The 18077-nt window shown below is 31.4% G+C and overlaps 1 protein-coding gene across 1 annotated transcript; it reads right to left on the bottom strand.

Annotated features, from left to right (window-relative positions):
- Positions 1–334: 334 nt before the first annotated feature.
- Positions 335–17263, bottom strand: LOC107010091. Its single transcript, XM_027914211.1, has 14 exons — positions 15943–17263; positions 15711–15827; positions 15369–15580; positions 15005–15215; positions 14566–14803; positions 14332–14482; positions 13928–14227; positions 4773–6213; positions 2175–2345; positions 1896–2086; positions 1602–1809; positions 1266–1503; positions 1030–1180; positions 335–939 (listed from the first exon to the last, which is right to left on the bottom strand). The coding sequence occupies exons 1-14, from the start codon at positions 17246–17248 to the stop codon at positions 628–630; spliced, it is 5247 nt and encodes a 1748-aa protein (XP_027770012.1). The 5' UTR covers positions 17249–17263; the 3' UTR covers positions 335–627.
- Between the last annotated feature and the right edge of the window lie 814 nt (positions 17264–18077).

The raw sequence follows: 18077 nt of genomic DNA, 5'->3' as shown, positions 1-18077 counted from the left end.
AAATTTTAAAATTGATATGTGTAACATGAAAATTTTGTTACCAAATAAATATAATTATGAATCGAACTTATCACATATAATTATTGTTAAATCTTGTAATGTGATTATGATGCCACCAAAATTGAGAGGAGAAAAAATGACAAAACATAAATACAATTCAATGTGGTAATACATAATAGATTAAGAAGGAATCAAATGAAAGAAGTGACTTTGATATCAACAATTAAACACTACAGTTCTTATGATTTATCTTATCCAATGTATTAATTTATTGTTTGTAAGGCCAACTTTTTCTTCATTCAATATGAGGAAATGAAAAGACAAGAGTTTAAAATTTTATTTAGAAGAAATGAAGATGAATGCACAAGATATTCCTTCTGAATCGCATCAATAATGGCACAGTAATTTACAAGGATATGGAAAGGAATGATTGGCCTATTACATTGATGATGAAAAAAGACAAGATTTTTGAACTCACAATTGTATGTAATGAGAAAAAAAGACCTAATTATGCTCTTTATCTTTCACAAAACTTACCCAAAAACAAAAACTGAGATAGTAATATACAAGAGAAAATTGTGAACCTCTTGTAGTAATATACACACTTTCTGAGGGCGATACCATCAACTACCGGGGATCTATCATGGTAACTGTAACTTGATTGACAGTGCAAGTTTCTTCATAATTAGTCGAATATGAATCAGAATCAACGGGTCTTCTTCCAAGGCAAAATCCTGGGTTTTTAGGCTGAGGAAGTGATGCACTTTCGCTACCTAGCATCAAAACCACAGTGGCCATGTTTGGTCTGTCTTCTGCTTGTTCCTGGACACACAACAGTCCAACCTGTATGCATCTCATTACTTCAGATGGAGAAAAAGATTCTCCAAAAGATGGATCTAGTAGCTCTGAGCCGCTCCCTTCTTTCCATAGTCTCCACGCCTGCATAGTCGATTACTTTCTTTATCAGAAATGAATCAAATGATGAATGTATTGCCAATAATGAAGCTAACATATGATCTGTTAACTTACATGTCCAAGAAGGTTGAGTTGGTTATTTTGATAATAGAATCCCCTGTTCTTCTTTCCGGTTACTATTTCTAACACCAAAACCCCAAAGCTGAAAACATCGGACTTAACAGAGAAGAGGCCATCCATTGCATATTCCGGAGACATGTAACCACTACATCAAAACAAAAAAAAAACAGATTTAGAAACAGCTTTAAAGGTTCTATGAAAAATGTGAAGAAATTATGTCGTGTGCTTACTAGGTTCCAACTACTCTTTTTGTATTTCCTTCAGTCTCATCTCCGCCAAAAATTCTTGCCATGCCAAAATCTGATATTTTGGGAGTCAAATCCTTATCAAGCAGAATATTGCTTGCTTTAAGGTCTCTATGGATAATCCTAAATCTTGAATCTTGATGAAGGTATAGAAGCCCCCGAGCAATCCCACAAATAATATTGAACCGCTTTTGCCAGTCGAGCAGCGAGCTTTTCTGTTTATCTGAGGAGCATATTCGAATGTGAGTCACAAATTATATGAGCATCTAAGTAAATGATGTGAAACACTACTCTCTTGACCATCTAATGAAAAAGACTTACTGAACAAAATTGAATCTAAACTTTTATTCTCCAGGTATTCATAGATCAGCATCTTCTCTTCCATATCAACACAACAGCCAAGAAGCCGGACTAGATTTCTGTGTTGAAGCCTGGCAATCAATCTTAGCTCATTTTTAAATTCCTCTACTCCTTGTCCGGAATTCTTCGAGAGCCTTTTGACTGCTACTTCTTGACCAACCAGCATTGCCTGATCAAAAGATTATATTATTGAGTTCGTCGATAACTTTTTCTTCTTTATAATATCACTATGGTTTACATATAACTGAGATTTACCTTGTAAACACAACCAAAGCCACCTTGGCCCAACTTAGTCGCGTCAGAAAAATTTTCTGTTGCCGTAGCTAGGGTACTGTAATCAAACAATGGCAATTCAAACTCTTCCGTGGAAGTTTCACCAGAAAATTCTCTTTTACTTGGAATAATAGTTGCATTCATCAAAAGTTCTTGACTTCGTTCGCTAGTGCCTGGTTTAGGATCATAAGAAACATTCATGAGAAAATGAAGCATTTTATATTAAACAATTTTATTAATCATGATAGATTCATATAATACCTCTGTTTACGGATTTAGTTCGAATTGAACTTTGATGTTTTCTTCTCTTTGATAAGAGGCAAAGGGTTAGTCCAAATAGCACAAGAGCTATACCAACTGTAACCCCAGCAGCTATTGCAACTATTTTTGTCTTGCGAGAACTATTTCCAGATCTTTCACCTCCAATTTGCACTGAAATTAAAAGTTTTTCGAGTTAATTAATCATGCTTAATTTTATTCAAGAGTTTAGTGCTGCAAGAAGAACACCATCATTTTTTACTTACATAATACATAAACAAATACTCAAACTTGACCTCAGCGTGCAAGTAACCACTCCAACTTCGAAAGAACATATCTAGACAGATCCCAACGGACAACTAGACACTCTAACTCATTCCACTGTGTCGCATGGACACACATTCTGACTTGATACATAAATTTTGAAGATGTCTAGATAATCATTTTGTAAGTTGGAGTATTCAATTGACACAGAGGAAATAAATTGAGGAGTCAAGGTATGTATACTCAAAGTTAAGGTGTTTATTTGCAAGCTGAGGCTAAGTTTTAATGTCGGTTTATGTATGAAAACCTGTAGTGTTGTTAAAAATCATTTTCGGTGACAATAGCAAAGTTTGAATTGAAAAGACTACAGTCCAATGATGTCAGTAAACATGATCTAATTCACCTAGTTCACAAAGTTGTGTCCAGAAAACCTATTAACATATCCATGACATTTTCTTGATAAAAAATAATTAGCTTAATATATACTTCTTAACCCCTTTGTAATATTTCAATTAATTTACCACACCAAACCTTACTTTCAAACGTGTATATGACCTTTTCCCCAAAAGTGTCCAATCATTTTCTTGTATTACATTAGGAAGCATATGCTTTTTTTTTTTTCCTCTAAAAAGGAGAAAAAAAAGTGGGCCGAGCTGGCCCAATAAAAGTCAAGATCGACGGCCATGTAAGGGCCCATTACACCGACTAGGAAATTGCTTCGTCACCGTTTTTGATTTGCAAAGGAGTATCTCTTTGTGGACCCATTTATTGTGGGACCAATTTAATGGAAACTAATTTAGAGCTAAATAAGCTTTATTTGAAACTTTATTTCCCACCATAATTAAAAGTTCCCTGTTAAGCATATGCAGATTTAACAAGGAAAGTACAAAAGAAAAAGCAAATGCACATTTTGATAACTTTGTTACCTTTTATTATTATTATTATTTCAATCTTAACGTATAGTTACGAGCTGAATTATGACAATAAATCGATAATGTTTGTTCAAATTTATGAATACTGTGTAACATATTTTCCAAATACTAATCATCCCTATCAAATCAAATGAGAAAAAGAAAGTCCAAATAGAAAATAGATATAATTAAGTCCCTATTGAAAGCAAATTGTAGATGTGATTGGTAGATATGGTTAGGTTTTTTATACTTTTTCAAAGTGAAATACAGAAAGCATAAAAGAAGAAAAAATTATATTGAAAACGTGCATACCACAAAGAATATATTGGCAAACTCATTAGCAGAATAACTTTGAAAAGTAGGTTGTTTATAAGTCCTTTTCAGGATTAAATGCACTCAATAATTATTATACTAACTTCTTGTTTTTTTTTCAACTAGCAATTATGAATTTTTATTTTTATTATGAAATCTAGTTGATTATATAGAATATTAGATCGAAAGTAGGTAACGTGAAAGGGAATTTAAAAAGGGGGGCCAAGGATATTAAAAGACAACTATACGTGTTGTTTAAAGGGAGCAGAGTATTTATTTTCAAAATAAAATCTCTAATTTAATTTCTGCATGGGGTGGGGGTGGGGGGGTTTGAAAAAATAAAATAGGGAAGAAGAATACAAAAAAGTAGAATATATTTTTATAATTTCATCTATTAGAGACAAACTAGCATGCACATGGTTAAATTTGCCAACTTTGGAATTCAATCGGAAAAGAGTGAATTAAAATGATTATAATGTGTAATATCCTTCTTATTAAAATGACAAAACAAATTTACAATATTATTATATTTAGATTGGATGACATACAAAACTGGTGGTACTAACAATTTTTGGACAAATAGATTTTTCGACTTGTCCTAGACTTTGAAACTATGAAAATATATTCATACAGAAACAGTATATATGGTGGAATAATGCAGAGGATAGCAAGTGTACAAACGAATGAGATAAATCAACTTCCGACAAAAATATGCTGACATATACATCGTCTCAATTTATGTGATATAATTTAATTTGACGTAGAATTTAAAAAAAGATATTTGAAACTAAAGATGAAACTTCTACAAAAATATTTTCGAGAAATTTCATCACTCTTTCTATTTTACTCTACTTCACTGTGTTGAAATATCATCAAACCTAATAAGTAAATAAAAATTCCAGCTAACTCCATTCGTGCATACTAAGTCGACTCAAATCATCCCAGTAACCCAAAATTTGATCCTACCTTAGAAGTGGATTATCTAACAATCAATTATCAACCCCAAATTACTTTAAATTAATTCTACAATTCTTTTTAATACAACTATTTTTTTATCGATTATTAATCGTTAAAAGAAATTGCAAGTGAAGCTAGTAGAAAATTAGGATGATACCTGCATCAGAAGAAGCCACCCTAACGTAGAGAACTTGGCCACCTTCCGCCACCGCATACTGCCGCATATCAAGAAGTTCGGAGCTCCAAATCACACAACCCGACCCGCTTCCGCTAATGTTCGAATTTGTATAGGCCGTGCAAGAACAATTCTTCATACACATAGCTTCACATTCATCCAAATTCATATTTGTATCCACAAACGAATTCGTCGTATCTGGCAACTTCATGTTCTTCAATATGTTAAATTTATCAGTTTTACAATCCAAATTATGAAAACGAACACAACCATCAGACCCATCTCGCAAATCCCAGGCCACTTGATTTTTAGGCTTGAATCCCACCATACATTTGCAGATTGGTGAAATATTTGTGTCACAAATTCCAGATATCCCACACTCTGTGTATCCGTCACATTGATCTTTTGGAGCATACCAAAATCGATTCCATAGGTTGCTTGTTGGGATCCAAGCGAATCTTTCAAGAAAACCACTGTGACTCACGAACAATCTTGAGTATAAAGTTTTGTTGTGTAATTTGAACGTATAAGTAATTTCATCTGATTTGAACTGAAATTCGAATGAGATAATATCACTTGCCTTCATTTCCGGTACCCCACTGAATCTAATTCCATTCCAAGCCCCGCTCCGGTAGATAATTTCTTGTTTATTCGTTAAGTAAATTTCCGGGAACCCACTGGTGTTGATCTTGAAAGTGTAATCTCCGGGAGCTGGATCAATTGCTGATTTCCATGATGTTATGTTTCTATTCATCCCGGATTTTGAATCCCACCCAAGTTTCATCCCAGGTAATAAAGTGTTTGTTGGATAATCAAAGCTCTGCCATAGGTAACTCTGTTCCCTGTCATCGTTTTCCGGTCGAATGACAAAGTTCCCGGAGTCAAGGAGTTGGGCTACTACGTTGGTCGCCGGAGTTTGATCGGAAGACCAAACGGAATTCCCAGTTTGGCCATCGACGAGAAGAAGGGTACCAATTTCTGTGATTTTTAGGACTGATGTTGATGAAGCTGAAAGGGGTTTAGCTCTGTTTGCAACCCAGACAATAGTCCTGTCTTGAATCTCTTTATACCAAATACCGATATACCATTTGTCTGAATTTGCACCGCCAGGAGAGAAAAAGCCTAATTCAAAGAGTTGATCGGAAGATACTAAGGTTTGATCTTTGGTTAAAGGCTGTGTTGTGGTGATTGTATCAGTGGGTATAGCAAGAATTGTATGAAGAAATTGAGAAATCAAAATCAAGAACAAGAATTGGTGAAAGTAGTAATCTTTGGTGTTTCTCATTGTGTAATTTAAGAAAAGAATATTTTGTTTTGCTGCAGTGTTGGTGTTTGAGACATTTGTTGGTGTACTTGTTCTCTTGTTTGATAGGAAGAGGGAAGGAAGGAAGATGGTATTTTGGTACACATTCCCCCCTTCTCTCTTTTATGGTTCTTTCTTGGTCTTCTAAAGTCTTCCCTTGAAAATGAAATGTCACAAAAGTTGATTTCAAATTCCATGTAACAAAGTTGAAGTTAAAATTGGGTATATTATAATTTGGACGATTCTCGATTGCGTCTAAATTTTACTTTATTTATCTCAATTTATGTGATAATGTTTAACTGATGTTAAATTTAATCCTACCAAAAGTTTATCTCAATTTAACTGATGTTGAATTTAACCCTACCAAAAAAGAAGGGATTTTCTTGTGATTGCTAACACAACTTGTTTGGATGGTTGTTTGTATTGTAGTATATTGTCTTGTTAGTTTAACTTAATAAAAATTCTTAGTTTTGATTGTAATTTAAATTTTATTGTATTGTAATTGTTATTAACGATGAAAAATCTCTTTTTATATGATAATTCTTGACTTGATATGATCGTATTGTTATCTTTTTTTCCTCCTCCATTTTATTTTTACTTATTAAAGTATTTAATAATTTTATTTTATTATTTATCATACTGTTTTTAAATATGTTCAAATCTTAATGTCTAATATTTTATAACAATTAAAAAAATATAATCTATTGAAATGTTGTATTTATCATACCAACACACGTTTTGATTAGTACAATTGGTTTTTTATAGTAAGGAGTAATTATCGTAAGTCGAACGCCATCATTCAACCGACATGCAATATGACTCAACCTAATTTGTGATACCACTTCGATGGATCGTGTGACGTTTTTCGAGTAGAATTTGTAGTCCAACTTCTCCTTGTATGGATATGTAACACATAATATTATTGATATTATTATAAAGTTACACAACCTTGATAAATCAACTTCAGTTCAATTATCCTTTACCATTCCATCCTTGATTTACAACTTTGTCAATACTCCTTTATTAATTTAATGTTAGTCTAAGTGATTAGGTTCCTTCTATGTGTTTGTCTTTTGATTATATTTGCTAATCGTATAAAAGCAAAAGAATGTGCGACATCTTTAAAAAAAAATACTTTATTTTTCAAATATAAAAAAGAAAATAATAAATTATTGTCCTTTTAACATAGATGAGATTAATTGTTAGCCATATATCAACAAGTGTTAGTAGTAGTTAAGAGGCCATAAAGAGCTTAATAATTAACTGGGAGCCAAAAGAAGAAATTTAGTACTAATTGGTTGTTGAATGACTTTAAATGTTATTTCCTACTAATAGTTTGATACTTTGCAAAATGGCAACGTTTCGTGCAAAACAGGCCAGAGTGGTAGGTTAAGTTTGAATTAGACGCTATTTATAAAAATAATTAAGCTATCGTTCCAGTTGTGAAGTGTTTAATAGTACATAATTAAGACTTTATGTTAATCTAATTATTGCCAATAATTGCAAACTCTACGCATAGTAGCACATTTTTTTTGTCTATAACTGGTAGAAGATCAATCCGAAATTTCAATCTTTTAATGCTTTTACTCTTGTTAAAATACGGCGAGATTCTTTGTCACAAATTTTTTGTTTCTTTAATTAACAAGAAGTCAAGCTAAATGGATGATTTTTGGAACAACAAGAGTCCCAAGCAAATATAATTTAACATAATAATAACTATTTATGTAGTAAAATGTAATTACTTTTTTTTTTGTAATAAGATATTATCAAATATTTTTAGATATATATATATATATATATATATATATATATCTATATATAATAAAATGATAAATATGTACATTCATATAAAATTTAAGAGAACGCAAAGAACACTTCTTTTCTCCTGCAATATCCATATGTTATTCTTACACTATTTTGAAGGTAAAAAAATAGAATAGTGGTGCATTTGCATTTTATGCTGGCGAAACCAAAAATTCGATAAAGAGTATTTCAAATGTAATATTTATACATGAAAAAATAGTTTTTTATTAATGTACCAAATATAATTTTGTATCGATGAAGAATGTTCAATTAACCACCCCTCGATCTATATAATAGTACCAATAGCTAGGATTTGCAACTACAAAAAGGTCTGGTCACGGTAGAGCTAGAATTTTCACAAAGGGTGTCCAAATGCTAAAATGAATCTACTCTTCTTAAAAAGTGAAAAAGAAATTACTACTAGTTAAATTTGAACACACAAACACTTCAAAATTTATGTATCTTTACTCTTTCAAGACGCCTGAAACCTTAGACTACATCATATCGTTATGTCAAAAGTATATTATTTAGCCACTTAATTTATTATTTTGGTATATATATACAATATAATATTTAGACAAAGGGATCCAATCGGACATCCTGATACAAGTGTCATACGTGCTTACAAAATTGTTGAAATTATACAGTTGAACCTACTAAGAAGCGTCCATTTGATGAACAAATTAAAGAGTAATAACTCCACAAGAAGCCCCACATAGCACGTCCTTCACGGAAGATTGTATTTAATTTGTCTCTTTGTGTTAGTGACTAATGAAAATGAAGAAAGTCACCACTCACCATGCATGCACCAATTATATTATTTTTTCTAATTATACCTCTTATGGAAATTAGCCACACAGAGACAAAGAGAAATTTAAAAAAGACTTATTTGCTTTATCATTACTTTCTTAATCACTGGAAAAAAGAATTCCAATCGTGGTTTGCATTACAATTTAATACTCCATTCATCTTACACGATTGACCTAAAAAATCATTAAAAAAATTGTGATAATCTCTGATATAAAGATCAAGTAAAATAAAATATAGCAGTATAATATATTATTATTTTTTTATTGAATGAATATAAGATTCAAGAAGGAGGTGTATGGTCTTTCTTTCTCAGTCTTTTTTTTTTCTTTTCCATTATAGAAGAATATAATAAGTATTGATGTTGATTCTTAGTTTAACAACCATGTCGATTTGGCCTTGTTTATTTTATAGTTTAGTGATGCTCCTTCCCAACTCTTTAAAAACATTTTGATTAGTCAGTTACGCCCAATTCTATCTACTATTCTCACATTCTTAGTCCAAATTATAAAAGTTAATCCTAGCGTTCGTATACTTGAAAATGACTTTTACTTTTCTATACGAAAAACTCATAATCATTTGAATATTCAATATTTTGTTTTGTAACAAGTAGAGTACTGAATCAAATTAATTTGCTTAGTTTCTGGGACCTGCCTCTAACTCTCTAATTTTAAAGGCAATAATATATACTCCAAATCTACCGACATAAAATACAGATATATATCCCACTATTTGAGGTTAAAAAAAATTCAGAATAAATTTAAAACTATAAAGATGATAAGAAAATCGACTATAATTAGGGACAGAATTCTTTATTTTTAAAATTGCTTATTAATTAAAGATTTTTTCCATAATTCATGGCTATTAGAATATACAATATATTTAAAAACACCTCATACTTTATACCCTCAATATCAATGTACGATACCGCGTTTTGATACTTTATGTCAGTAAAATTTCTTTTTAACCCATATCACTAAAGTGATTATTCCATTAAATAAACCGCCTCCACGTGCTTTTTTTAAAAAAAAAAAAAAAAAAAAAAAAAAAAAGAGGTTTGCATGTTCCAAATGAGAAGATATGATTGATTAATTAAGAAAATTCAACAACCTCTACCCAAAAAGTAATGCAGAAACATTTAATAAAATCTGAAGTGATTTAAGAAAAAAAAGACATAAAAATATCAGTGACGGCTAAAGCATAAGGCAGTATTTAAGCAAAAGGGCTTTAGGTTTATAGCTTCATAAATACTCCTTTTTAAACGAAAAAGGTACAATTTTTTTAAACAAACTAATAGAAAAAAAAATATATTAAATGGATCAAGTGTATATAATTATTGAAATAGCATTCAAATATATCAAAAAATTCTAATTAACTTTATATCTCAATAATTTAAAAATTATCCTTCCAAAAGTGTATACATTTCATCCAGTTTGATTTTGAAGAATTAATTTTAACGAGCCGCACCTTTTAAAAAATATATTAATAATTCAGTAATAAAAAGGAGCACTAGCATGCAAATAGAGAATATAGAAGTAGAGTAATCCACTAGCACTATATGACTTAGTCAGTGATAAGCTACACGTATTAATCATCTTTAATTTTGGGTTGGCAATTGTTAATTAGGACTTGATCAATTACTTTATGACTTAGTCTCTTTTCAAACTTTAAAAACAAAAAGGCACCGCTACCCTAATAAATCATAATGAAAGTTGGGTCATTTAATATTTATTACTCCCTCTCTCCAATTTTTCAATTATCTATTTTTATTTACTTGTTTGTTTTTTATTTGATGTTCATAATAAAAGAAAAAAGTTAATAAAATAAATTTGTTATTTTACTTTTATTAATCAATAGAATTTTAAAATTAATTTACTAATTAAAGAGATTTTACTTTTTTTAAAAAAATTATTAATTTTCTAAATAAATCGAGAGTATAATATAGACGACTAGAATATTGTACACAGTGAATGATCAAACAAATGTACAACAGAGAATATGAGCTGAGGAGTTTAGTTGGTGTTGTGCACTAAATATAGTTGCATGTTCTATGGTTATAGATGGAAGGGGAAATAATGTATCGTAAATGTAGTACGTACGATCTCTCAAGATTAGGTCAAGTTTCTGTTGGGGGCTATACTTGTATTTTAATGAAATTATGAAAACAATGCAACTATATACTCTACTCCATGTTACTGTTATTTATACAAGATGCGTGAGTTCCAATGTAAAACTTTTTTTTTGTAGTGCTAAGAATTATATTTATGGAAAATCCCTAATATAAAAAGAAAAGGAATGTTTGTCTTGCTTGTATATAAATTCCTCGAATTTATTTCCAAGGGTAAAAATAATATTTGAGGAAGAACAGTAGAAACTACAAAAGGATTGAGGTTATGTAAAAATACTAATCTAGAAACTTGATGCGTTTACAAAACCATTTAAAATTATAGCAATAATTAATGAACAAGGAAAGATTTTTTATTTTTTTTTTAAAAAGGACAAATAAAAATAAATTGTTATGAAACTATATGAAATTAGAAGACGTATAAAGTAGGGAGAGAAAAAGATTTCTTATTCATTTTGAAGCATATTCAGGATTCATTGATCTTTCACCAATCTTATTTACAAGGAAGGAAAATCATTTATTTATAGGAAAATCTTACTTGGTCCCCAAGTAGGATTCGTAACCATATCCTATAAGGACTTCACATAATTAGACATTCACTATAATACAAATTATTTATGACATAGATATTTATTTTTGACATAATAAATATGTAAAATTAACGAAGAAAAAAATAATTAAAAAATGCAAAATCGCTTAACTATGCGCGTCATGTAAGGATCGATTCGTTACAATAATTTGTGGACCAACGGTATGTGATCTTCAAGGGTCTAGTTTATTATTATTATTATAATAGAGGCTCTGCTAGGTTGAGACGTGTTATTATTCATTTAAGTTCGGTTCACACTGTATTTAAATCTTACTTGACCAAATAAGGAAGTGCCACTCTCAAAAGTCATGCACATCTTTTTAGCATTAATGTATACTAGTGACTTATAGTAGTTAGAAGAATATACACTTTACACGCCTTCTTCTTTATTCGTAAGGACCTTTTTCAAAAAATAAAATAAAAGTGGTACGTGATGCAAGACTTTATAAATACGGAACAAAAAATCTTAATGATATCATAATAATATATTTAATTTTTATAGTATTATTTACTAATGAATAATTTTTGAATGACAAATCTTAATGATACAATACAATATATATATACTGATTTAATATCAATTAAAAAAAATTATCAGCTTTAATCGTACCAATACAATATATATAGTAACTAACACGTAGTATTTTAACAAAAAAATTAAGACCAAATTAAATATACACACGGTATGTGATCTTTATGAATAAATATTTGTTGAATTACTTTGGTTATGGATATGTAATTATTTTGGATTTTATGACTCATTTATGTATTTTTTCCTTTAAAATGAGGCATCTGGCTTAGACACTAAATTGGAGGGCCCTATTTTTTTTAAAAAGTAATATAGAATTATTATAAGTAATTTTTTAATAAAAAAAACCATATTGTGTTTTCTTTAGTTTATTTCGAAATATTACAGAACTTGTTTTTGATCGATTTTTAAATTTAATTTTTACATATTTAAAATCAGATTAAAAAGTATTTTAATTTTTAATTTAAAACTATAAAAAAAAACAAAGATTTTTTACTAAAAAGAAAAATAATTTTGACTTTTAAAAATAAAAAGACAGCCTCTAATTTTTTACTTTAGATTACTAATTAATTTGAATGGTTCCTCTTATTTAGTAGGAAGTTGGAACGGTATATAAGGAATCTATCTTATCAACGGAAAGTGTAAATTAAAATCCATGGTTATTGGATAATGTAATGTAAAAGAGAAACATTTGATTAGAGTTGTCAATACGGGCTATATTCGTTAGGTCGATCTAGCTTAACTTGGGATTTTGTAGGATTAAGTTAAGATTTTTGAAGTCCATTTAAGTAAAGAGTTTTTTAGCCCGGTCTGAATAAACCTGTTAATTTGAGGGATTTGAGAAATATTAACATTAATTTCATGAGATATTTTTTTGTCGATATTTATGATAATATTTTTAAATTATAATTTATAATTTTTAAATTAATAATTAAAAAAAGTATATAATTTTTTAAAAGTGAATTGGTCCGACAAGTTTGTAGCCCACGTACTTGTGGATTGGCCCGACAAGTTTGTAGCCCACGTACACGTACATTTCTCAGCCCATACGAAGAATAGGCTAACCCCATCTAACTCGTAAAATATCAAATTCTCTACGAATTAGCCCGAATGGCATGGGCTAGCCCACATTCACAGCTCTAACATTTGATTGTGCAATATTCTAAAAAAATTGTAGAAACTAAACAAAATTAATTAATTAATTTTAAAAAATAACGTGGCAGATAAAGATATACATTCTTCAGCATACACCTACACAGCTGGACAAGAATCATCATACTCATAACAATCTCAAATGATTCCCCCTCTCATGTTTATTTATCAGAAACATAATCCCTTAATTTATGGGTTTGTTTATCTTTTAAACAACCACATAATCATTCAAATATGCTAAAGTTGTAAAAAATATTTGTTATTCTTGAAATGTACAAAAATATTGTTATTATGACAATATTCTTCAAAAAAGTGGCAGAGTCGTGTAAAAAAAAATAAAAAATCCCCAATGTAAGCTGAAGTTTACAAAATAAAGATACGACTTAAATTAAGTTATGAAATATTTTCTCCGTTTCAATTTGTTTGTTTAACTCATTTGTTTGTCTAACCTATTTGATATAGAGTTCAATAAAAAGAAAGTAAAGAAGATACTATAAATACGTAAAATATATTAAAATTCTTATAATATTGTGATCTAAAATGTCACGTAATGAAAACAGAAAAGGGAAGATAAAATGAAGCGCATGTTTTACCTTGAATCTTAACAAGAGCTTTAGACTATTTCGAAAATTCTGACTTTTGGTATATATATTCAACATAATTACACAACTTATAGTACTGAAGAAATTCAGTACAAGATTGATTTGTAAAAAAATGGGGTGAAACGAATTACATCTACGAGAATGGTGCATTTACATGATCATAAGCTAATGACTTGATTTTCGTTCTTGATTAAAAACTTTTTAAGAATATACAATAGCATGTTCTATCGTCCTTGAGACAACGATGCACTAAACTCATTGACAGAACATCTTTCGTTATCTTTTGCTGATCCATCAAGATCCAAGTATGTTTCAAACTTAAATGTGGGTTGTTTAGGACTTGAGCATTTCATTTCACTGTTGAGCATGAGAATTATGTCAGCCATAGTAGGACGGTCCCTAGGATGCTCTTGAACACAGAGAAGGCCAACGTGTAGGCATCGCGTTATCTCTTCTGGAGAAAATGAGTTGATCAATGTCCCATCCATAAAGTCTAATCCCCTTTGTTCACTCCACAATTTCCATGCCTGCAATATCCCATACACATGAGCACTGTTGTCATAAGGCTCAAGACATCAATATATAAGTGAAATTGATCAAAGACAGCATCAGACAAAGAGTGTGTACTAACATAATTGAGGAGGTTAAGATTTTCTTCAACGTAATGGAAACTTGAATTCTTCTTCCCACTTATGATTTCTAATAATAAGACTCCGAAGCTGAAGACATCAGATTTCTCCGAGAATACTCCCCTCAAAGCATATTCAGGAGACATGTATCCACTGCATTTGTCGCCCAAAATATATTAGTGCTAACTTTCAGCAAGTAAAAATTGATACAGCAGTACAGACATATGGTTGCTTACTATGTTCCAGCTACTCGGTGAGTATGCACTAGTTGCTGCTGCTTTTGAAACGTCCTTGCTAAACCAAAGTCAGAAATTTTTGGATTCATATCCTCATCCAAAAGGATATTGCTAACCTTCAAATCCCGGTGGATAATGTTCAAACAGGAATCTCTGTGTAGATATAATAGCCCTCTAGCAACACCTTGAATGATGTTAAACCGTTTAGGCCAATCTAGCAGTTCTTTTTGTGAAGCATCTGATTATTAATGTGTAAACAGTTAATAATGTATCACCTCTAAGAATCCCTTAGGCAAGTTGTACATGATGGCGACTATATTTTCAGCCATTTAGGTGCATTTGTGTTTTAGGAAAATCTAGCAATGCGAAAGCTTTATTTTGAGTCCAAGAGACGGAGAAAAGAAATATAAGAGAAGAAAACAGGAGCAGCTAGACATACCAAAGAGAGATTTATCCAAGCTTCTATTTGGCATGTATTCATATATTATAAGAAACTCTTCCCCTTCAATGCAGCATCCCAGGAGTCGTACAAGATTCCTGTGCTGGAGTTTTGATATCAATATGATTTCATTCTTGAACTCCTCTATGCCTTGCCCCGTTCGATTAGAAAGTCTTTTCACTGCTATTTCTGGACCATCTTTTAGCTTTCCCTGTGCAGAGTCCGCCAATTAAAAGTCCAATGATCAGAACACATATTTTACAATTCATAATTTTAAAAACCAAATAAAAAATAATGCAAATTCCATGATGGATTTGTGTGTGATCACATATTTGGTTAAATGCTTGAACAAAAGTGTAGTTACCTTGAAAACTGGACCAAATCCTCCTTCCCCGAGTTTGTTTTCTTCTTTGAAGTTGTTTGTTGCTGTGGCAATTACCTCAAATTCAATCAGTGGAAGTTCAATTGGATCTTCTTTCTTTAAATTACCAACCCATAAACTTTCCACTGTGTAGTCTTTTGAAATGTAGCATGAATTACCCAGACTGAAGCTTCTGGCTCCTTTTCTCTTCTGTCCTGTTAAGACGAAGTAAAAAATCTAAAGATCAGGCTAGACGTCCGTTGTGTCAACAAAACCATTAAGGTAGTTTGATTTGCTGCATGTATTTTTCAACTTGTTAGCTTTAGGGAGGTCATATATTGTTACCTGTTTGATGAATCTTGTGCTTGAGCAAACAAAATAGAGCAAACCCAGAAAAGAGACAGGAAAATACTGCAGAACATATGATTAGTGTTCTTTTAAACTTCCGCTTACCTGGAAAAACTGAAAAAACATTGTAATAAACTACTTCAGTAGATGGATTACATCGTAAAGTTAGTAACAGAAGTGAGATCTGGGATCGTAAAGTCAGTGTAAACCAAATCAATGTAGTGGTTACCTAACTCTGAGTAAGCAAGCCGAAGGAAAAGATCTTCCCCTGAATACGAGTAGTCCTGCATATCTAAAAGATCACCAGACCACACCATACATCTAATTCCTGCCACGTAAGCATAAGCAGTGCAAGAACAATTGTTTAAGCACAATTTTTCACATTCACTTGCACTGTCAAGGCGAAAAATAGCAGCAAGATCAGGCAGTTTCAGTCCACTAAGCTTCAAAAATCTGTCCTGCAGTCCAACCCCTGGAGATAGAGTATTTCCTTTTTGCTGACAGAGTAATTCAGTTCGCCTCACACAACCACCTGTCCAGTTTCCTTTGCTCCATTCATCACCAGACTGTGGCACGAACCCTCTTAAGCAGCTGCAAATCGGGAAGTTATGCTTGCTACAGACTGCTGAAGGTCCACATGTGTTATATATATCACATGGTGCATGTACCATTGTAGCATAAATTTCCCAAGCTGGATCTCCATTGGTCCACTGAACAACTTGAACAGACCCCGTAGACTGAAGCTCCACGAAATTTAGGAATGAAGTATTTGGAAGAAAGGTGCAATATGTGGTTCCCTCTTGAAAGTCTTGCTGAAAAACAAACTGAATTATATAGGCTGCTGAATCTATATAAGGCAAACCAATGAACTTCAGTCCATTCCACTCCCCGGTTCTGTAGTAAGGAGTGAATTTGTTCCATACAAAAAACTGAGGTGAAAGTTGCTCCGAGATCCCTATAGAAAAATTTCCGGGTGAGGGGTCATTTTCCTTCTGCCAAGAAGACAAGAGCCATTTCTCCCCGGTTTTACTGTTAAAACCTATTTTCATTCCTGGCAAGAAAGTATCACAAGGATAATCGAAACTCTCCCAGAAGGTTTGTCCCGAGACATTATCTTTAAGCACCAAATTCCCACTGTCCAGGAGAACAACAGCAACTGTTTTATTAGAAGAGATAGACACATTGCTTGACCAGATAACAGTCTGTGTACCATCAAGAAGCACCAAGTTTCCATTTTCGCTAATTGATAGACTCGCAGCAGAATCAGAAACTTTAAGTGGACTTTCTCTGTTTGCAATCCACACAACTTTAATAGGAGGGATATTTTTAAACCATATCCCCAAGTACCTTTTATCAGAATTGGCTGGAGTAAAGAATCCAAATTCAAAAACTTGACTAGCAGATGTTAATGTTTCTCCTACTAAAAGTTTCCAGGATTGCTGAATGGTGTCTGATGCATTACAGTAATATGTTTGAATGATATAACAAGAAATAAGACAGATCAAAAGAACTTTCCAGGCTTGGCTGAATCCCATTTTCTTAAATGGACTTGAATCATAACAAACATCAAGGAACAATTAAAAGAGTCACCGCGCAACTTCCAATAACCAAATAAAGGGAGTTGAAACATGAATGAACATAGTTGGAATTCTCCAAGATGGCTTAGTTTGGTTAATACTTTTTCAAAGAATTATTTACCAAATTAAGTCATTATATAAAATAATTTACCAAAATAATATATTTTTTTCAAATTTTACAAAACTAGTATAAACGTATTTCACAGTAACGTTTTAGGGTATATTTCAAGTTTTAAAAACTAACGGTGTTAGGTTGATATATGTTACTGTGAGTAACATTTTACTCCTAAAACGTTTTTTTGAGTAACGTTTTAAGAGTAAGACGTTACTCACAATAACGTTTTAGGAGCAAAACGTTACTCACAGTAACGTATATCAATCTGACGACGTCAGCTTTTAAAAAACAAAATATACCCTAAAACGTTACTGTGAAATACGTTTATACTAGTTTTGTAAAATTTTTAAAAAACATATTATTTTGGTGAATTACTTTATATAATGGCTTAGTTTGGTTAATACTTTTTCAAACTTGGTGACAAGTTATCTCTTAGAAATGTGTCAAGTCTATTAGAATGTCCAAAAAACTATTCAGAACATTTTTGGACAATGATTTGGTTTTTTGTTTTTTCCTTTCTCTAATAATAATATGCTACATGTTTGAAGCCAAATTTATCTTAGCCTATGCAGGGTTGGGAGTAAAGACACTATAACTTGTCTTACTTGATCTGAGGTCATTTGGACTAAAGATCACTAAAGTCCACATCTGGGAATAAAGATGTTATCTTCA

Source organism: Solanum pennellii, chromosome 2, assembly GCF_001406875.1.
Source record: "Solanum pennellii chromosome 2, SPENNV200".
NCBI lineage: Eukaryota > Viridiplantae > Streptophyta > Magnoliopsida > Solanales > Solanaceae > Solanum > Solanum pennellii.
The sequence above is the reverse complement of the archived record's forward strand: the minus strand, read 5'-3'. Positions and strand labels throughout refer to the sequence as shown.

Excerpts from the sequence above, each read along its gene's own strand:
- LOC107010091 (XM_027914211.1), bottom strand. The coding sequence starts at position 17,248 with ATGGGATTCAGCCAAGCCTGGAAAGTTCTTTTGATCTGTCTTATTTCT. Across the intron at positions 14,804-15,004 it reads CTTGGATAAATCTCTCTTTG|ATGCTTCACAAAAAGAACTG; the intron begins GTATGTCTAGCT and ends ATTAATAATCAG. Across the intron at positions 14,228-14,331 it reads ATCTTAACCTCCTCAATTAT|GCATGGAAATTGTGGAGTGA; the intron begins GTTAGTACACAC and ends GGGATATTGCAG.